The 21,066-nt window shown below is 41.8% G+C and overlaps 2 protein-coding genes across 6 annotated transcripts in view; both read left to right on the forward strand.

Annotated features, from left to right (window-relative positions):
- WIPF2 (WAS/WASL interacting protein family member 2) overlaps positions 1-6,761 on the forward strand; it is a 47,137-nt gene extending 40,376 nt beyond the window's left edge. For all 3 annotated transcript variants that reach the window (XM_045526424.1, XM_045526426.1, XM_045526425.1), the window contains 2 exons: positions 1,483-1,584; positions 1,824-6,761. In XM_045526424.1, coding sequence (XP_045382380.1) covers positions 1,483-1,584; positions 1,824-1,864 — 143 coding nt within the window. In that variant the 3' untranslated portion in view covers positions 1,865-6,761. The remainder of the gene's footprint in view (positions 1-1,482; positions 1,585-1,823) is intronic.
- A 2,136-nt stretch (positions 6,762-8,897) lies between these two features.
- On the forward strand, positions 8,898-20,672 carry CDC6 (cell division cycle 6). 3 transcript variants are annotated; one of them, XM_045526421.1, is made up of 12 exons: positions 8,898-9,732; positions 10,538-10,707; positions 12,231-12,518; positions 12,644-12,843; positions 13,095-13,270; positions 14,001-14,107; positions 14,916-15,055; positions 15,600-15,700; positions 16,874-16,938; positions 18,950-19,152; positions 19,587-19,727; positions 20,035-20,672. In XM_045526421.1, exons 2-12 carry the CDS (start codon positions 10,551-10,553, stop codon positions 20,122-20,124), a joined length of 1,668 nt encoding a protein of 555 aa, XP_045382377.1. In that variant the 5' UTR covers positions 8,898-9,732; positions 10,538-10,550; the 3' UTR covers positions 20,125-20,672. The 3 variants fall into 3 exon arrangements, with proteins under 3 accessions (XP_045382377.1, XP_045382379.1, XP_045382376.1); XM_045526423.1 differs by lacking the exon at positions 10,538-10,707 and having other exon boundaries at positions 8,899-9,732; XM_045526420.1 differs by lacking the exon at positions 8,898-9,732 and having other exon boundaries at positions 9,761-10,707.
- Positions 20,673-21,066: the final 394 nt, after the last annotated feature.

Here is a 21,066-nt window from a genome sequence, read left to right on the forward strand (position 1 = left end):
TAAAGCCACTCTTGTGCCCCTCAAGGATCATTGTGTTTAGCTTTAGGTCAGAGGCTCTGTGTGCTTTTTAGGATTATTCAGAAAGGAATTTATGTATCCTCCTAGGAAGGAGAGTTCCTTTCTGGCTCTGTAAAAACAAAACGCTATACAACATTTATCTGGTAATCAAAAGCCACTAACTAGCTGTGTTATTTTGAGGAGGTCACTTCACTTTTTGGGCCTCACTTCCCTTATCTGTAAAACGAGGAGGTTGAGGCTGGGTGCGGTGGCTCACGCCTATAATCCTAGCACTCTGGGAGGCCGAGGTGGGAGGATCGCTCAAGATCAGGAGTTCAAGACCAGCCTGAGCAAGAGTGAGACCCTGTCTCTACTAAAAATAGAAAGAAATTAGCTGGACAACCAAAAATATATAGAAAAAATTAGCTGGGCATGGTGGCGCATGCCTGTAGTCCCAGCTACTCAGGAGGCTGAGGCAGAAGGATTGCTTGAGCCCAGGAGTTTGAGGTTGCTGTGAGCTAGGCTGATGCCACGGCACTCTAGCCCAGGCGACAGAGGAAGACTCTGTCTCAAAAAAAGAAAAAAAACCCGAGGAGGTTGACTAGATCAGGAACATATTAGATTAACTTTTCCAAGGTTATAAATGTTAGGGCTCCTATCTAGGAGATTCTAATTCATTATTTCTGAAATGGAACCCTAAGTAAGGGTTATCCAGAGGATATTGTTAGACCCTCTGTTGAGGACTGCTGGAAAAGATCTATAAGGTCCCTTGTAGGCCTAACACTCTAGATTCTTTAATAATTGGTCTCCTCCCCTGTCCCCCATGTTCCATGCTGTTCCTATTGACCAGAGTTTTTGCTTTAAAGATATATCCTTATTGTAGAAACCTTTGGAACATGATCAAACCACAGCTGTAGCAAATGTGAACCTTCTTATGGAGAGGCCATAGAAAGTGGGAGTGGGGGCCAAGAGATGGCTGTCCCTGCTATGTTGCATAGCTAAGTGAGGGAAACCTGAGCTGAAAGGGAATTATCTGGTCAAATCTCCTACCAGCTGGAGCTAAATATTCCCATTTTAAATTAATTTCTACCAATTTGTGGATTCAGTTCAGTTGGTTTCACGTGGTGACAGTCCCTAAAATGACCATGTTATTGAAGCACAGAACTATATTTCTTTCTGCTTCCATGCAAACAGCTGGACTCCTTTCCTGTTATGTGCCTGATTTTTAGCGGAAAGGTTTAAAGAATCAGCTCAAAGACTCACTCCTTAATATCGAGAGCCTTGGAACACACCCTCTGTGTACGCAAGGCACATAGGGTGATGCTGCTGCTGTTCTCAGGAACCTTGGTTTAGTGGGTGAGGTGGGCCCTCACAGCACATCAGAATGCACGAGAGATTAGTAAGAGGGGAAGGGTTGTAAGTGCCCAGAGGTCTGTGGTAACACAAGCAAGGGTGATATGAATTAATATTCTGTTTTTTTCACAGATGATTTTGAGTCAAAGTATTCCTTCCATCCAGTAGAAGACTTTCCTGCTCCAGAAGAATATAAACACTTCCAGAGAATATATCCCAGCAAAACAAACCGAGGTGAGAATAGTAGTAAAGAAAGTTTTTCCATAATTGCATTGACTGTACGGTTTGTTTGTTTTCTTTGGTCAAAATTTACTTCTCATCTTCATTTTCTTAAAAAACCAAAACAACAAGACCTAGTCCCTAGATTTTAAAGGTTAGCATAAAGAGCCTTTCTCTCATTTCAGGAGTGTTCAGGTTCTTCAGAGTCTGATGGGTGACCTGTATGTGTTTGGGTTTTATTTTGTTTTTTTCAGCTGCCCGTGGAGCCCCACCTCTGCCACCCATTCTCAGGTGAAGCCTGGCTTGGTCCTGTTCCTCAGGAAAAGGATGGACCTTCTCTTCTTCTCAGATGGTCCCTTCCATTCCCCGGAAACCTGCATGAGAGCTCCTAACATGTTTCTCCAGTGCAACCAACCCTAGACTCCAAGCGTCCTCCCAGCTCACCTCCGTCTATGCATCTCGTCTCTGGACTTGGTGATCGGACTCTTGATATTGATATAGGGTCTCAAACCCTGCATCCATCCTTCCTCTAGCAAGCCCTGCTAGCCAGCTGAGGAAAAAGCTTCTGTATCTCCTGCTTTCCTCTTGGGGAAAGGTGCCTTGTTGTGATGAATTAACTTATTGCTGGAGCAGGGCAGAATGATACTCCTTCCTCCCCCTCCCCACTGTGAGGGAAGACTGGCGGGTATATTATATTTCATCATTTCATAGGCTGGCATGGCCGGGACTTCTGGGTGGCAGGGGAGCATTTTTAGTGAAGCAGAAAAGGAGTTTGCAGAGAAATGATCTGTTTTAAAGGTCAGGTTTGGAGAAAGGGCAAGGAAATGGGTCTGCTTTATTTTTAGGGGTATTTTGGTTTTGTTCTCACCCTATCCCCCCAGCCCAGGAATAAGTTGGACATAAACACTAAAAACCAATCAGTTGAACTAAACATTTAATAAAAAGAGAGGGTGAAATAAACTGAGTCATTTTAGAGCTAGTCAGTTCCTCTGCAGCAAAGGGACCATGAGCCATTTGAGTCCCTTGGGACTCCCTGCCCCATTTCCTCAGGGTGCTAGTCTGAGGGATTTTTCCTCCCCCCACCCCCTACCTCCCCATGACTTTTCAAGAGAAAAGTCACTTGTGGGGGCATCATTCATTCCTGACTCACAAGCCCCAGAAACCTCTGATGGGAGAGAGGAAGACAGGGCCTGGGCCTTGGCCTTAACCTCAAACTTGAGTCTGCCTCAGTCTTTTCTGACTGGCCCTGAGTGGTCAGTGGTTCTTTCAGTCCTTTAGCCCCTGGAGGGTGCTCCAGGATGACAAAGAAGGGAAGGGTGAAGCACCTCATGGAAGGGTCTGGCTCTATAGGCTACAAAGGACTTTAAAGCCTGCTTGTACTGAAGTTCACAGCCCATCTGACTGAACAGACTCTTCCTTTCTCCACCACTCTTGCCTTCCCAAGACTGCAGGGGTTAACACGGAAGAGTAGTAGAGAAGGCTGAGGGAGTAAGTTGAAGCTTATGAGGATATTCAGAGATTCCTCTATGCCAAGAAGCACAAAGATGTTGGTGAGGTGCGCCTCAGTCCAGTAGATCTTCTTTGGCAGCCAGCAATACATTGTTTCTTCGTCTTCCAGGTCCCAGTTAAAGAGCACAGAGAAAATGGAGGTTCCTAATCTAGGTAGGAACTGAGGTTGGATGAGAAGACAGGGACCAGCAGCAGGATGGAGCTCCTGGGCTCCACATACCAGATGCTTTGCTTTGCTACAGCTGTTGTCATGTGTAGAGGCTACTCAAAGCTTGGCATGAGAGGAGGGAGACTATGGCTATTTTTTAAAATCAGTGGGGAAAATTAGTTTAAAAATTTCACCAGGCACATCACAGGTTTAAACTGCCTTAGGGACCTTTCCAATCTATTGGATCTGTGCCTGGTGCCAGGTGAAACGCAGGTCTTCCCGTGCCAGGTGAGGGAGGGCTCAACTTGGGTTATTTGTATGGGGTCTGCTATCCTTTGCCATCCCCTGGACCACATTGACTCTTGGGACAAACTATGATGAGGTCTGTCACCAAGCTTTTTCTAATCATGCTTTATTTATCATTCTTCTTTTCAAGTCTGTTAGCAGTTATCTCCCAGAAGTGTCCCCAGCGTCTTGGAGTAGAGCTGAAAGAGGGGATACTAGGGGAGGGGAAAGGAGAGAGGACAAGCGTTGATGCTGCAGCAGAGTTCCAGGGTAGATGCTGACAAGTTACTGAACTTTGACTGTGAAGTCTTCCCATTTATTTTTGAAATGGGAGGTGATGCCTTTTGTACAATGTTATCAAAGTGTGTCTTTTTTTTCCCTTACTCATACATAGAACATCAAAATATCACAAGTAAAGCCAAACCCCAGCTTTTCACTGGGGCTGATATCTTCCTCCCCATGACCTGCTGCCCCTCATATCCTCAGCATTTGGACTGTGTCACATGGATACTGATTGTATATTTGTTGTCTTGGCCTCATGAAAATAGGCCCAGGTCTAGATCTAGTCAGATGGGTTTTCTTCTTCAGAGCATGTTGATGACACAGCACTCTTTAAATGTCTTTGCCTTATACATTATTTGGTCCCACTGTTAATATTAGATGTATTATCATGTATATTTACTATTGAAGATGGGAATGTGATCCTCATAGTTACTGGTCTATTTTGTATGTTGTAAAAAGCTTATAATATAGGTTTAAGGTGGGCTGGCTACAAGAGCACTAAAACTACTCACCTTTTTAAAGCTCTTTTTATCTGCTTGTGGGAATGTTGTCTCTTCAGTGGAACATTGGGTGGTCTCATGTTGAGACTTTGGCCCAGTCCAATTAACTCCCTTGTCCCCTCCTAGAAGAAAGAGACGTTGCCCAACTAAGCATCAGGAAGTTGTATTAAAAGCCCTTGTGTGGGTTTGGTTTTGTGATGTTTTTCCCTAGTGGGAAAAACTTAATAGTTGTTTCTTACCGCCGTATCTGGGAAGCAGGGCAATGGCCTCCAGGTTTTTAAATGAGCTCGGTGCCCCTTTTCCCCCTCTTCTGTGGTCACCAAACCTGGACCAAAGCACTTTGATATTCCAGGTGTGGTTTTCTCTGTCATGGGAATTTGCTCCAGCTGCCGTGCCCTGTCATTTTCACAGCCTAGGCCAGCAGAGAGAGCCTAGGGCTACCCCATTCCATGAATGTGAGGCTGCTGTCTCCAGGAATTCATCCCAGCTCTCCCAACTGGCAAAGGCAAGGAAACTAGTCACTGGCTATTGCACTGGGGGAATGCCCTCATCCCACGGCTTCCCAACTTGAAATCCTGATTTACCTCCAGGGAGAGGTGAGAAAAAAGTTGTAAATAGACTTGCTACAGAGCAACTCAGGGTTGGGGTGTGTTTTAATTCTCCTGATCACTTGAAATAATCTGTAGGCTGAGTGCTTATGGGACGGGGGGAGAAATGTGACTCCAGGGTTCTTCCCTTCTGTGAAGCTCTGGGGGTGGAGTGTAGGGCATCTGAGGCCCTTTGATGGCACTACACTGAGCTGTCTGTCCTTCTGGAAACCCAACCTGCGATCAACTGCAGATCAGATTTTTCACTTTCCAGTTGTAGTCTTTCTTTCCCTATTGAATCTCAGCCCCTGGTTAGGTGGTCATGGTGGCCTTCTGTTAAGCCACCCTAATTTCGGGAATGGGAAGGGAGAGAGGAGTGTCCTTACAACTCTGCCTTCAAAACTCATTTCTTATAAACAAAATGAAATAATCACCTTCAAAACCACATGCAAAAAAAAAAGAAAGGTTTGGTTCCATTCAACTCCACGTTCATTGTGCCTTTACTTGTGTTAGTTTTCTGTGCTTTCTTCTCTCCCCATTTGAAGCAATTAAAATCTTCCTTGATAACTGCTGTTTTCTTCTTTCTACTCTTGTTTCTCACAACGTAGTGGGTTCCTTCTCTAAGTGTCTTAAATCTCATTCCACTGGTGGCAGAGGGGGGCCTCGCCTTCTTTTCTCATGTCTAACCTTTGTCCTTTTCCACGGTGCCCAGCATGGAAGTCACAGTCAACACTGAATAAAAGACTAGAATGACACGTGTGTATGTGTGTGTGCATGTGTGTATATGTGTGTTCATCTGTCTGCATGTGGATCAATTCCTTTCAAAAAATAATTTATTGTGTGATTTATTTTGCTGTTTCCATTTTTTTTCTTTTTTACCAAGAAGTTGCTGGCATGTATGATTTATTTTGGAACTATTATACTCTGATTACAGTGCCCCTTCTTCCAAATAGCATTGATTTTTTTTTTTTTTCTCCCTTTAAAATGTATAATCTGGTCTCAGGTTGGATCCTTTGGTACATTTCTTTCTTCTGGATGCTGTGCAGTTTAATTAAACCTTGCTTAAAAACAAAAACAAAAACCTAAAAACTGTGTACTCGTCTGGAATACAGCCTCAAGTGGTGGCATAGAGAGGGTAGAAAATCTGTTGCCTCATTTTCTGGGTAAGTGTAGTGGTTTGATTCCAGGTCCCCTCAGAAAATAGATGTTTTGACTTGGGCAGAATCATCAGTTTCCTGAGGGTTTTCTCTCCTCCCCTCCTGCTATGTTTTAAAAAAATCAGAGTTCTTGTTAGCCTTGCTGAGAGATTCTGACAGTCCTTGTATTTCCACCTAATTCCCCTTTGCCCACGATTTCAGGGAACTCAGGAGGCCCCCTGGCCTTGTGTCCTTTTCCTTGTGTCCCTTATGATTCTTTCTACCTGTGCTGTATGGCAGCTTCTCAAATTGAGGAGTAGAAGAAAAGGTGGGGGCAGAGCATACAGACTGTGTGTATCTATTTTTTATATGGGTGTTGGCTGTTTTTCTTCACTGCCTTTTAAAAGCTGAAATCTTAGCTTTTTTTCCTCGAACTTTGACTTTAGGTGTAAAAATTCAACCAGACATTCTCTGCTTACTGTGGTCAGCTGACATAATAACCACTAAGGCTTACTTGTACTTTTGTCACTAGTAAAGGTCTTGAAATGATTTCCCATACTGATTCTTAATGGGTTTGTGTATGAATCATTCACATAATTTAGATATAAAAACCTGTGAGGGTGAGGGAGGGAGGGGGAAAAAAAGACTCTTCATTTTCATCCATACTTACCAGACTGGCTGAATCCCTGATTATTTGACCCATCATTGTTATTAATATGATTAATAAACTACCTATTTATTGATTTAGTTGTTCCTCCTGACTTTAAATAGTCTACAGTTGGAGCTTGCCTAAATGACCCTGTTTACTTTCCTATTTTTACTTTTTATTTATTTTTGTTGTTTTATTTGTATCTTCTTCGATTATTTTTCCCTTACTTTTTTTCTTACAGACAGAGCCCTGAGCATTAAATGAGCCTTAACTTGCTAACCCTGTAAGCTTTCTCTGTCTTACTGGCATGGTTTTGCTGGTCTGTGTGTGTATGCACACACACACACACACTCAAAGAGAAGAATGCCAGACAGGTCCTTACAGTGTGATTTGGTTCCTCCTCCATAATATTGTGTATATGAGTTAGCAGGTGTTAAGGACACTAGTTTGCTCACTTTATTACTGAGACACAGCTGCTTGCCATAAATATGCCTCCTAAGTATTTCCTGACCCAATCCAGCCATAAACTGAGCAACTCATTAGAAGGAAGATGCCTGTCTGACTTCCTCGTACTCTGCAGACAGAGGTAAGAGAACTATGAAAAATGAACTAGAAATAGAAAAATGTCAACCTCAGGATCCTGACCACCCCAGAGGATAACTGGGAAAATGCTTCACCTCTGACTCTCTGGAGCCCAGCCTGGATCGTTTTTTACACATAATTGATTCATTCTGCCCTCCTGGGTTTAGGGGTGTGAGATTTAAGGGACTTCATGCTATCCAACCACAAAAGAGTGTTTATGCAAAGGATAGACTGTCCACTTGGCAGGAATAACCTTTCCATTCCTTTATTCAGCAAGCATTTATTGCATACTTTACTCTGTACCAGGCATCTACAATACAAAGATGAATAAAACATGGCCTTTGTCTCCAAGGAACTTACTGCTTAGTAGATAACTTTAGGACAGCTTCCAGGAGAAACCTATGCAGGGTATTAAAAGGGTTTATGGGAGTGACCCAGGGAATAAGGATGGTGAGTGGCATTCCAGGCAGAGGAAACAGCAAGAACAAAGGTATAGAAGTAAGAAACAGTATGATGGCGTGCCCATCATGTTACTGGAGGATCCTTACTAGTGACAAGGGAAAGTTTCAAGTGGATAACCTTTTAGAGACCTTTCAGTCCTCTCTTTCTGTGATTCTTTGCCTGCTTCTACAGTGGTCACTTATTCTGTAGGCTTTTCTTGAGCCAGTGCTATATTTCCTGGTAAGTGCATTCATAGGCTCCAATATTGCATATCTGCTTTCTCTATCCCATTGTAATGGAGGTAGGTTGTTCACCACCGTCATCATTTAGAGCTGGCTGGACATACTACCATTTAAGGTTGTTAAGGGTAATTTTTAGGTGCCCAGGTTGTGAATAGTGAGGGTTGTTTCTTGGGTTCTATTGTCCTATTAAGAGATCAGAAATACTATCTGGTCTAAAAACCTTCATTCTGTGCTCTTTTTCCATTTATTGTAGCCTGTTCTCTTCACTTCTGCAGTTTTCAGCTGCTAAGAAAGCCTTCCCAAAATGTACTCCCCCATCTCTTCCTGTTTAGAACCTACATCTGTCTAATCATCCCCCTGTGATTAAGTGGTTAAGAGTTTGATTTTCTGTCAGACTTTGGAGTTCAAATTTCAGCTCTTCCCCTTACTAGTTGTGTGACCTTTGGCAAGTTTATTCAACCCCCTCTACTTTGGTTTCCTCATTTGTAAAATGGAATTAATACCAACTTCATGGGGTGCTTGTGAAGATTAATAGGTGATATAGGGAGCTCAGTCCCTGGCATACACTTAAGCAACTCGATATTGGCTCTTAGCGCCTACATGAACTAAGTACAATTAACTGATGATTGTAATAGTTGCTTTTCTATTTCTCAGCTTTATGGCTCTTTTATTTGATATTGAAGGATAAAAGATAAATGTTTACCATCACCTAGAATCGTGTTCTGGCCTTTAAAGGAACCTGAGGCTTAGATGGTTATTAGCTTTGGAAGATGGCCTGCAAATTACTGCTTTAATTTATATTTTTCATTAAAAACTCAGCTTGCCTCTTCTACAGCTGTCTTCCCTGGCCCTGAAACCCTAGTGTTTAGCTATAAAAGATTTTAAAATTAAGGGGCCGTAATTCTCTTCATTCCCTACAATATGTGGATTAATGGTAAGAAGGTGCACAGAATATAATAATCTTATCTTGAACAACATAAAAGCAAAGGGTTTAGTCCTATTTCTCACCTTTGAAGCACAAATTAAGAGATACAGTGTAGTTTGTTTTCTTTACATAGGTGTATAGAACTTTACCAAAAAAAAACCCAAAAACACTGGTTCAAGTGTCAGGAGACCTGGGTCCTAGGCTCTTCACAAAGATGCTGTGACCTTTAACTCTGTGCACATATTTGCTTTGTGCCTGGGAGGGTTAAGCATTAGAGAAGTAAGTAAAGAGCATAACATCATACCTGGCGCACAGAAGCGCCCCCCAAACGGCAGGCATTATGTAGTAACTCTCTGAAAATCTGGCCCATCAGGATAACGAAAATGGTACGTTTGGCAGCGAGAAGGGGCAACCACATCATGAGACACCGCCCGTCGAAAGAAGAGCGCGGAACTAGAGTCGCGTGGGGTAAAAACTACACCTCCCGCCGGGCTTTGCGGCGGCGTCGGCCCGCCTTACCCAGAGTCGCCCTGTCTAAATCGCGCGTGTCTTTCCGCAGAGGCCCCGGATGTAGACGCCCTCCCAGCTCAATGGGTGTGACTTCACGTAGGCTCTGAGACCTGGGGCGCTCTCATTGGCTGTGGGTCTTCCAGCAGGATTGGACGCGAAAGAAGGGGCGGTGTCCAAGACGCACGGCGCTGTGGCAACAGCCAGTCAGAAGCGAGGCCGGGCTTTGGCGGGAGGTGGGAACGCAGTAGCTGAGCAGATTTGGCGCGAGCGCGGCTGGGCTTTGCTGCGGCTGGTGTGTAGTTTGCTCAGGATCTTGTGGAGAGTCCCTGAGGCCGTGTGTGAGACGTGAGAAGGAGCCTGCACCGAGGTGAGGCAGCCCTGTGAGGTGGAAAGGAGAGGATTGCTCTGGGAGGCCCGGGGTCTGGGAGGCAGTGGAGTTGGGCGAAGGCTGGAGCGAGGGCTGCGGATTCCGCTAGGCCTGAGAATGGAGGGCAAGAGAGCTGACATCGCTGGAGGTCTGAGGTCGGGGTCAGGGAAGGGGCCTGTGCGCCCTCAGAGTAGTTCCAACAGTTGTGTGTGGTGTGAAGGAGCTGCAAGTTGTAGGAAGGAATGCCCTGGGGTGGGGTTGAAAGCTGTGTAGAGTGGAGACTGAGTGCGGGGGCAGAGGGAAGAGTGAGCTTCACTGTGAGGGCTTGGGTGACGACACTGTAAATGTGGCGGTTGCTAAAGGTACCCCGCAAGGCTAGAGTGAGGGAATTAGTACCGTAAAAGTCAATTCAGATTATTTCTTACTGCATCGTTCAAGTAGTTAAGAACTTGGGTTCTGGCACTAGAATACCTGGGGTTATATCCCTGCTTTTCTGTGACTTTGCGCCTCTCTGCATCTCATCTGTAAAACAAAGATAAGAATAGTACTTACCTCTCAGGTAGTTGTGCAACTTAAATGAGTTAATATATAAAGTGCTTATTACAGCATCTTACACATAGAAGATAGAAAACAAATGTTAGCTATTATTGCATAGATATGGATTTGAAGCAGAACTGAATGCTAAAATAAATATTGTTATAACTTACTTATAAAATGAGTGTTGATCATCAGTATAAATAAATTCCATGTTGTTTTTCCTTCACTTTTACATATTGACTGGCTGTCCTGTTCTTTTTGTATCCAGCTGTGTTGCCATCATGCCTCAAACCCGATCCCAGGCACAGGCTACAATCAATTTTCCAAAAAAGAAATTGCCTGGGACCTTGGACACCAGACTAGGACCGATAAATGTCCAGGCTATCCCCTGTTCTCCTTGTGTAAAAATTCTGCCTCTCAGCCCCAGAAAACGTCTGGGTAAGCTATCCATTACATACAACTTTTCACTAGTAGCTGTCCACCTTTTCTTTTCTCGATAAGATAGCTGTCCTGTGAAAGAGCTTTCTGAGTTCATTTGAGACTATTCTATTCGTTTTATTTTCAAAATGGTTAATAAGTGCTTACTGAACTCCAGGGTTAAGCCACTTATTAAGATTACTTTCTGAACTACTTAATAGGCCTGATCTTCAATTCCTTAATACTGAACGTAGTTCTGTCGGTGTTTTAAATGACCTTGCAGTAGCCGGGCACAGTGGCTCATGCCTGTAATCCTAGCACTCTGGGAGGCTGAGGCAGGCGGATTGTTTGAGCTCTTGAGTTCGAGATCAGCCTGAGCAAGAGCAAGACGTCATCTCTACTAAAAATAGAAAGAAATTAGCTGGACAACTGAAAATATATAGAAAAAATTAGCCGGGCATGGTGGCGCATGCCTGTAGTCCCAGCTACTCGGGAGGCTGAGGCAGGAGGATTGCTTGAGCCCAGGAGTTTGAGGTTGCTGTGAGCTAGGCTGATGCCACGGGCACTCTAGCCCGGGCAACAGAGTGAGACTCTGTCTCAAAAAAAAAGAAAAAATGACTTTGCAGTTACATGGTATTATGAAACTTGCCTCAATATTTGTGAAATTAAAAGAAAAAAATAGGTGACATTCTTGATATTTTCAGTCCTTTTCTTGTTTTAGAACAATAGTTGGTAATCCTTTCCTGTTTTAGAGCATTTGTTTCTAATGCAGGGTGATTTGGCCATATCTGGAGACATTTTTGGTTGTCATAGATGAACGGGTGGCATAGTGGGTAAAGGCCACAGATGCTGCCAAACATCCTACAGTGCACAGGACAGCCTTCTGACAATTTGATTCAAGATGTCAGTGGTGCCAAGATGGAGATACCTAGTTTTAGAACAATCTTAGAATTTCATCCCACTAAAACCCATTTAGTTTCTACCAAATACAGTAGTACTCGCTTATCCATGGGGGGGAGGGGGGCGGGAATACATTCCAGGACCCTCAGTGGATGTCTGCAATCTTAGATAGTACCGAACCCCCCCCCCCCCCCCACACACACACACACTATGTTTTTTGATCTGTTAGCCAAGTCAGCTACCATACCAAGTGACTGATGGACAGGTAATGTATACAGTGTGGATATGCTAGACAGAGGGATGATTCATGTCCCGGGAAGGATTGTGCAAGATTTAATCATGGTACTCAACGGCTCACAATTTAAAATTTAATGAATTGTTTATTTCTGGAATTTTACATTTAATATTTTCAGACGTGGGGCAACTGAAACCACTGAAGGCAAAACTGAGGATAAGAGAGGAGTACTGTAGTAAGATCAGTGGTGCCATCTGGTGGCCAATATTTGCTTCTAGTTGAGAGAGCATTTTATTTTGGTGGTTCTGAGGTCCAAATTCACCTCTTTATAGGGGAGGTAGAGGTCTTTGCAAGTCCTTTTGCTATCCACTGCTATGAATGACCACGTTTTGATTTTAATATGTTTCAGGTGATGACAACCTATGCAACACTCCTCATTTACCTCCCTGTTCTCCACCAAAGCAAGGCAAGAAAGAGAATGGTCCCCCTCGCTCACACACACCTAAGGGAAAGGGACGCAGATTGGTATTTGACAATCAGCTGACAGTTAAATCTCCTAGCAAAAGAGAACAAGCCAAAGTTCACCAAAACAAAATACTTTCCTCAGTTCAAAACAGTCAAGAGAGCACAACAAATCCTAAGCAGAGATGTCCGTTGGAGAAAGAATCTGCATGTATGAGACTGTTCAAGCAAGAAGGTTTGTTCTTACGTGGCAGCTGTTAGTGCAGCCATTGTAAACAAGGCTGATAACTACGAATGAAACCCAGTGGGTCTTCTCGTCACCTTCTGTTGTGTCTAATTGACCTTTTACGTCTGGCACAGGTACTTACTACCAGCAAGCAAAGCTGGTCCTGAATACAGCTGTCCCAGATCGGCTGCCTGCCAGGGAAAAGGAGATGGATGTCATCAGGAATTTCCTGAGGGAACACATCTGTGGGAAAAAAGCTGGAAGTCTTTACCTTTCTGGTGCTCCTGGAACTGGAAAAACTGCCTGCTTAAGCCGAATTCTGCAAGACCTCAAGGTACATTGAGAGTCTGAATTATGATACTCTTGCTAAAATGACACTTGGTTTTTAAGGATTAAGGAAAAGTAGTTTAGGAGATTGAAGGTTTTCTCAAAATAAGACATTTGTAGTTTCATTGTCTAAATATTTCCAAATGAAAGTAGAGCTTCCTCCTCTTTTATATACTGTTAGCTCCTCAAAGACATTTCAGGTTCCATCAAATCTTTATCAGAAGCCAAAATAACTCCCATGTTTGCATTTTTTTCTAGAAGGAACTGAAAGGCTTTAAAACTATCATGCTGAATTGCATGTCCTTGAGGAGTGCCCAGGCTGTATTCCCAGCTATTGCTCAGGAGATTTGTCAGGAAGAAGCATCCAGGCCAGCTGGGAAGGACATGATGAGAAAATTGGAAAAACATATGACTGCAGAAAAGGGCCCCATGATGTAAGTATTGCTCTGCTGAAAGTATTGCTCTGTGAAAATCTACAAGCTCTGTTGTCCACAAAAAGAACATTCCCTGTATTTGCTCTATGAGGGGTAGTTACATACACTTAAAGGGAAGAAGAAACGAAAAATACACCCTCTAATTTTAAATTGGAAAAAGGATTTTTATTTTTTATTTTTATTTATTTATTTTTTTTGAGACAGAGTCTCGCTCTGTTGCCCAGGCTACAGTGAGTGCCCTGGCGTCAGCCTAGCTCACAGCAACCTCAAACTCCTGGGCTTAAGCGATCCTACTGCCTCAGCCTCCCCAGTAGCTGGGACTACAGGCATGCGCCACCATGCCCGGCTAATTTTTTCTATATCTATTTTTAGTTGGCCAGATAATTTCTATTTTTTTTAGTAGAGACAGGATCTCACTCTTGCTCAGGCTGGTCTCAAACTCCTGACCTTGAGCGATCCATCCGCCTCGGCCTCCCAGAGTGCTAGGATTACAGGCCTGAGCCACCGCACCGGGCTGGAAAAAGGATTTTTAAATTAATTGCTTGAAAACATCTGGATGTTACTTGTTCATGATGGGGGTATCCTTGTAACAAGTGACTAGAGATAGGATAAATTATGATCATCAAATTAGTCTCAGCTTTAGAAATGTGACCTAAAGTCAGCCCAGATCAAACAGATTGGAGAGTTAAGAAGGTGAAAGAGGATACTAATTGTTTCTCTTTGTATGCAGTGTGTTGGTGTTGGATGAGATGGATCAACTGGACAGCAAAGGGCAGGATGTATTGTACACACTGTTTGAATGGCCATGGCTAAGCAACTCCCGATTGGTGCTGATTGGTTAGTACTCAATTGCTACTGTTGCATAATGGTCCTAAAGCATTTTTTTTTTTAATCCTTCAGCTTATTTATCACCTATCATTTATCTTAAACTAGTTTTCTGCCTTCTTGTCAAAATAAGAAAATTACTATAAAGTAGTAATTTTTTTTTTTTTGACAGAGTCTCACTCTGTTGCCCGGGCTAGAGTGCCCGTGGCGTCAGCCTAGCTCATAGCAACCTCAAACTCCTGGGTTCAAGCAATTCTTCTGCCTCAGCCTCCCGAGTAGCTGGGACTACAGGCATGCGCCACCGTGCCCAGCTAATTTTTTATATATATTTTCAGTTGTTCAGCTAATTTCTTTCTATTTTCAGTAGAGATGAGGTCTTGCTCTTGCTCAGGCTGGTCTCGAACCCCTGAGCTCAAACGATCCTCCCACCTCGGCCTCCCAGCGTGCTAGGATTACAGGCATGAGCCACGGCACCTGGCCAGCTTAACGTAATAATTTTAATCTAAGACAAATCAATTTTGTTAAGTCTGAATAGAATGACATAATCTTGCATTTCACAGGTAATAGATTTTTGGAGTATCTGGTCCTGCATATCAGTGAATAATTCTAAGCCTAATTTGAAAAGAACATTCTATAATGACTATGTACATCTTACCTAATAGATATATCTTATCTATTGGGGTAGGGAAGGGGGCAAGTGGGAAGCAACAGTTGAAATGCTGGATTATAACTGGAAATTATAGTTAGCTTTCAGAGGGTTTAGATTTCCTTTTGGGGTGGTTTGACCAGTTATGATTAATGTTATTTGTCTCCCCCTCAGGTATTGCTAATACCCTGGATCTCACAGACAGAATTCTGCCTAGGCTTCAAGCTAGAGGAAAATGTAAACCACAGCTACTGAACTTTCCACCTTATACCAGAGTTCAGATAGCTACTATCTTACAAGACCGACTTAATCAGGTGAGTGCCAGCCATTGTGCCCATGTGTTCCTTGGATTGCCTGCGTTGGGGAAACCTAACAATAATTCTAAGACATTTCGCTTTGATTCCTTTACTAATGGAGCAAGGAGTTCCTGTGGACCACAGTGAGAACATTTTTATGTGAATTTACACACATGGCTCCATTCATTTATTGGATGCTTCAGTGTTGAAATAAAAGTAGGAGTTAGGGGAATCACTCAAATGCTTCCTTAATGGCCTTTAAAAAATAGGACCTATGAAAAAACTTTCTCTTTTGAAAGTGACTAAATGGATTTTTTTGCTGTCATTTAAGTACTCATTGCTTTTTTCCATTCATGAACCTCTATCACATTCCTACAAAATGATTAAATGTGTGAAAACTCAAACATCTCCATTTATTTATGAGCAGAAAAAGCATCTCTTAGACTCTAAAGAGTCGCCAATCAAGTTTAGACTTAAATGTGAAAATATTTATCCCTAACACTTAAATTACAGAGGGAGAATCTTCTAATTCAAACTGTTATCTTCTATGTCTTGTCCAAAGGTGTCTAGAGATCAGGTTCTGGATAATGCTGCAATTCAGTTCTGTGCCCGCAAAGTCTCTGCTGTTTCAGGAGATGTTCGCAAAGCACTAGATGTTTGCAGGTGAGTTATGGCACTGTTGGCTGCTTTTATTTAAAAAAGAAATGCTGTTAATTGTCTCATGTAACTCAAGTGAATGTGGCTTAAGAGGCTCCGCTCCGTTCTGCTACTTTTTTATGCTCAGAAAGGAGGACTTGTTTCTCAGTGGGAAGCTGTGGGTTTCCACCGTGTTAATGTCTAAAACATTATCAGTCCATTACCTACAGAGGGAGAAACAAATGAGATGTTGCTGGCACTCCCTGTGGTGATTATAGATTGGTTAATTACATTTGTATTAAAAAAGACTCCAGTTTACTTTTCCATTAGCTGGTTTCAAGCAGGTTTATTTATGGACCCGAACCATCTTTGCCTTTAGACTTTTTTCTCTTCCTTTCCTTTTGTGAGCACCCCTTCTTCCCTCCAGTTGGTGATCCCCTACAGTTGTACTCCAGACTTCTTTCTTCCTTCCCATCCCCCTGCCCCTCCTGCTGGGGAAAGCCTCTGTGCTGACTGATGAAATTTCTTCCTTCCCAGTAGGGACACTGGGTCCATTAAAATGATACTTGCTGTGCTGGCCTGCTGGTCCAACCTCCCCCTGTTGCCATGCAGAAGATCCAGGTCTGGCTTAGGGCTTCCTGTAGGCAAAGTACTTTGGAGAGAGCAGTGGGAGAGTAAGCTCTTCCTATTGCTAGATTGCATGATCCTGAATTTGAAAGTTTCCCCTAGTCAGCAAACTACTTGGGTAAAGACTGCAGCTATGAGCAATAGTTATGTAGGCCAGCATGGTTTAGCCTACACATATCCTATATATATATATAACTAAGGACACCCCTTTTAGGTTTGGTGTGTATGGGTGGTGCTGGCTCTCTTTAGTCAGTCACCCACACTACATATCCTCTCTCCTACCCATGACATTTTCTCTTCATCTCAAATGTTATCATTGGCTCAATATATGACGACCTACTTGGCATCTATAAGAGGAAACCATTTAGTGTTGAAGTTTCTCAAATCCCTGGTCCATGAATTATTTCAAGATAATTAAGTCCCCTTTAGCTGAGACATAACCCAGTTTTGTTTGGGGCTTTAAAATTATAAAACATGTTGTTTTTCATTAGCGTGCCTACTTTTGAGCTCAGTGGTTTCATGTGGTGTTTGGTTTGGCTCAGACTAAATTAACTTTAGAAATTTTTTTTATAGGAGAGCTATTGAAATTGTAGAGTCGGATGTCAAAAGCCAGACTATCCTCAAACCACTGTCTGAATGTAAGTATTTTATCTCCTTCCTGTCTTCCTTTTTAATTGGAAACTTAACTTTTCTGAGGAAAGAATAGAAAGAGCAAATGAACATAGTTAAATCCACACTCACTGATTTTTATGTGTGTCTGTGTTTTTAGACAATTTCATCTACTTTATTTCAATTTTTGCCTTCCAGTACCAAACTCCATGCATTACTGGAAATGAGTTCCCAGGGCATTATGTAAATGGCCGAAATGGAGTAAATTTTCTTTCCAAGCTCTAGGAATAAAAGCTGTAGACAATAAGTTTAGATCAGCTTCTCTCTGGGTGCTTATGTTGAGTGTACTTTAGGTCTTGATATAGGTGAAAGCAAAGCCTGACAAATAAAGGAGAGTCAGGTGAAAGAATTGTGAGTTCAGTTTGGGATATCAAAGCTTTTAAACAAGTCTATGAGAGTAGAGGTACAAAGATCACCTTGCTACAGTAAACTGTAGGCTGTTACAAATAACAAAACTGGCCATGGACTACATACCTTGTCAGTGTTTACTATCCAGTGTTAATCTTTAGAAACAGGACAATCTGATTTGATTGTTTTTTCCTTTACTTCTGCACTGGTTAGGAGTTATTAAAATTGTTTCTAGTGCTATAGTTCTACATGAAATCCTTTCTTTTTTTCAGCAACTTGTTAAAAGAAACTAGTTAAAAATATTTCAGAAGTAGCCAAAATTAGTGCTTAGGCTGATAGTAGGCAATATATGCCAATGCATAGACTTAAATATTGATTTCTTCCTCCTCTTCAATTTTTCAGATTATTCCCTTTTTCCCTCTCCTTTTCCCCTGCCAATAACATTTAGGCTTGTGAGTGGCCTCTGTGAGCACCACCGGCACACACATAGCTAAAACAGGTTGTAAGTTCCTGCATAAATTATTAGACTAACCTAATTCCTATTTTTTGACTTTGGGTATGTGTAGGATTGGCTTTTAATGACTCCAGAAAACTATAGGGGAACTGACTGCAACTAAACATGAGAAGAAACTTTTTAATAGATAGAACTAACTGGACTTTCTTGAAACATAGTGAGTTCCTCAGTATTGAAGATGTTCAAACAAAAGCTGGATAGATGACCTCATGCTGGGATTGTTTTAGAGGGGACTTAGCCATTGGGTAGGGAGTAAGAATAGACCTAAATTCCTTTCAACTTTAAGATTCTCTTACTTGATCTGTGAGCTCTGGTTTCTCCATTAGCCCTCTGCAGCATCCCTTTGTGGCAATGAAAAAGAAGAAAATTGTTGTGGTGCAACTGCAAGTGGTCTCAGGAAGCAACTTCAGGCTAAGGTTGTTACAGAGCAAATCTCTCATCTGTCTTGCAATTCATGCATCTCCAAACAATGAGGCCATAGTCCCATGCAGCTTCTTGGCAGTTTCCCAACCTCTGGCTTTTGAGATGCTGTTATCTGCTAGGATATCCAGTGACTTTTTCTCAAGTGTTGCTCTACCGCAGATCAGCTTGGGCAAGTGAACCAAACCTCAAAGGTCATTTGGGGAGGACTGATGTGGGATTGACTTTACTGTCCACATTTAGCTTCTCATTTGATTCAAAATATTAGGTAGGTTTTCCAACTATTTTTGTTCCTTTAATTACCAGGTGCAGTCAATCATCTTTGCTTCAAGTTTCTGTTCTTTACCTCTGAAATATTATGAACTTTCAAGACAGAATACAGTGGTTCTCTGTTCCTTATTCTTTCATGAGGTGGATTTTGTCTTTCTGACATTAAATTACATTCCACGAGACAAAATAGCTCACTATTCTGTCCAGAAAAAGGATAACCCTACCTTCTAAGTCATTTCACATTATTTTGGCATCTTTCTGAGGATAGCATTTTCTCTCATCCCTTGGCTTCTGGTTAGAGAATTGGAATCTCTGCTTTGCCACCTTGAATTTCCTCTAGCTAAAAGTTAGTGTCGTCTATCTCACATTTATACACATACACACAATATTTTAAAATTCTAATTAAGCTTGACTTGTTTACTTTATAGGTAAATCACCCTCTGAGTCTCTGATTCCCAAGCGGGTTGGTCTTATTCACATATCCCAAGTCATTTCAGAAGTTGATAGTAACAGGATGACCTTGAGCCAAGAAGGAGCACAAGATTCCTTCCCTCTTCAGCAGAAGATCTTGGTCTGTTCTTTGCTGCTCTTGACCAGGCAGTTAAAAATCAAAGAGGTCACTCTGGGGAAGGTAAGTTGGGAATCTCAGCAGATGGAGCTGAGGTAGAGATGAGAATCTGCTTTGCAGAGCAGATGTTTTCCAAAAGGCCTATCATGCTCCAGCTCGTATGAATTAAGAATGGATTTTAACATAAGAATAAATACGGGTACTATATAAAAGGCAGCTGACTTTATTTCCCTTGGGTTGTGGTTGAGAGTTTACCATTAATCTTCTCCCCATCCTCCCCTTCATTTTTGCATCTCCCTATGAAATATACAAAGCCCCTTTGCTATATTATGGTATAGGTTTTGGGGAATATCTACAGATTGCCTATTCAAGGATTTTATTGAAAAGAAAAAGAAATAGGGTATTCAGATAACTTTTTTGCAAACCCTTTTGTAAAAATTATAAGGTTACGAGAGATGTGACATTTAAACAACATTTGTTCTTTTTTTTCCTCCCAGTTATACGAAGCTTATAGTAAAGTCTGTCACAAACAGCAGGTGGCAGCTGTGGACCAGTCAGAGTGTTTGTCACTTTCCGGCCTCTTGGAGGCCAGGGGCATTTTAGGATTAAAGAAAAACAAGGAAACCCGCTTAACAAAGGTAAGACTAACTGCTTCTTTGTGATAATGCTTTTAATTGTCCTGTTTTGGAGAGCTTACCCTTTGCTAAAGCAAAGATTGAAAAATGACCACAATTAGTTAAACAATTAGTTGTTTGTTAGGTAAGATTTAAGGTGTGTTTGAGGATAGGAGTATGATATGAATATTTTTTTCTAGGTCATTGAAAAAAGCAGTGTTTCACTTGCTTGCCTCTTGTGAGAAAAGTTTAATATGGTAAAAGTTTGTGTAGTGATAACTTTGATTCTGTGAGTTCTCCACCATGAAAAATCCTTTTCTCTTCTTTCCAGGTATCTTTGAAGATTGAAGAGAAGGAAATAGAGCATGCTCTGAAAGACAAAGCTTTAATTGGAAATATCTTAGCTACTGGATTGCCTTAAATGCTTCTCTTATACCCTACCTGAAAGTATTCAGCTGGCATTTAGAGAGCTACAGAGTCTTCATTTTAGTACTTTATATATTCAGGTCTGAAAACAAATATGGCCTTTTTTACTTGAAACCAATGAATTTTAATCTATAGATTCATTAATATCTTTGGGTCTTATTTGTACCCATAAAAGTGAACAAGTAGACCCTTTTTAATTGCATTCAGTACTTCTACCACTTGTGTGTCTCTAACTGGTGTGCTTGCAAGTATACAGATTTGTGTTGTGGGATGTGTATATATTTACCTCTTAGTAAGAATTTTTAGGTTAAGGTAAGAAAAATGAAAATGATCCAGAAAAATAAGCAAGTCCACATGGAGACTTGGAGGACAGTTTGGTCAAAGCATTTTTTTTTATTGGAGTATAATGTGTTCATGTTGCAGGTATTACCGCACTGTGACATTTTAAAGACTCATTGAGTTTCTTGGGCACTCCCAAGGTTGTGGGGGTGGTAAGGAGAATGTAACTCTACAGATTGTGAATATATTTATTTTCAAGTTGCATTCTTTGTCTTTTTAAGCAATCACATTTCAAGAGAGCTCAAGCTTTCAGAAGGCAAAATTCCCAGACTGCCCCACAGTCTTAGCTGCCCTTAGATGCAGCCACTTGTTTCAAGATGCCATAGTTTAGGGTTGGATTTTTGTCTAAACATATTTTTCCAGTCTTATTAAATTAATCCATATGGTTACTCAAGACATTCTTTTCTGGGTTTGGTTTCCAGTGGCATTAAGTGGCAATTTGTGACAGAGACACCAGAGGGCACTATTATAACATTGACTGCTTTGATAATGCAGGGTTGGAGCTGGGGTAATTTTGAGGGAAGGTGGTGGGGAGAGTTCTTAAGTTTGATTTGTTTGGGAAATTGCTATACTTTATAATTCAAGCAAAGGCTTGAAA

The sequence above is a fragment of the Lemur catta genome, chromosome 15 (assembly GCF_020740605.2).
Source record: "Lemur catta isolate mLemCat1 chromosome 15, mLemCat1.pri, whole genome shotgun sequence".
Lineage (NCBI taxonomy): Eukaryota > Metazoa > Chordata > Mammalia > Primates > Lemuridae > Lemur > Lemur catta.

Excerpts from the sequence above, each read along its gene's own strand:
- CDC6 (XM_045526420.1), top strand. The coding sequence starts at position 10,479 with ATGTTGTTTTTCCTTCACTTTTACATATTGACTGGCTGTCCTGTTCTT. Across the intron at positions 16,939-18,949 it reads CCTCAAACCACTGTCTGAAT|GTAAATCACCCTCTGAGTCT; the intron begins GTAAGTATTTTA and ends TTTACTTTATAG. Across the intron at positions 19,153-19,586 it reads AAGAGGTCACTCTGGGGAAG|TTATACGAAGCTTATAGTAA; the intron begins GTAAGTTGGGAA and ends TTTTCCTCCCAG.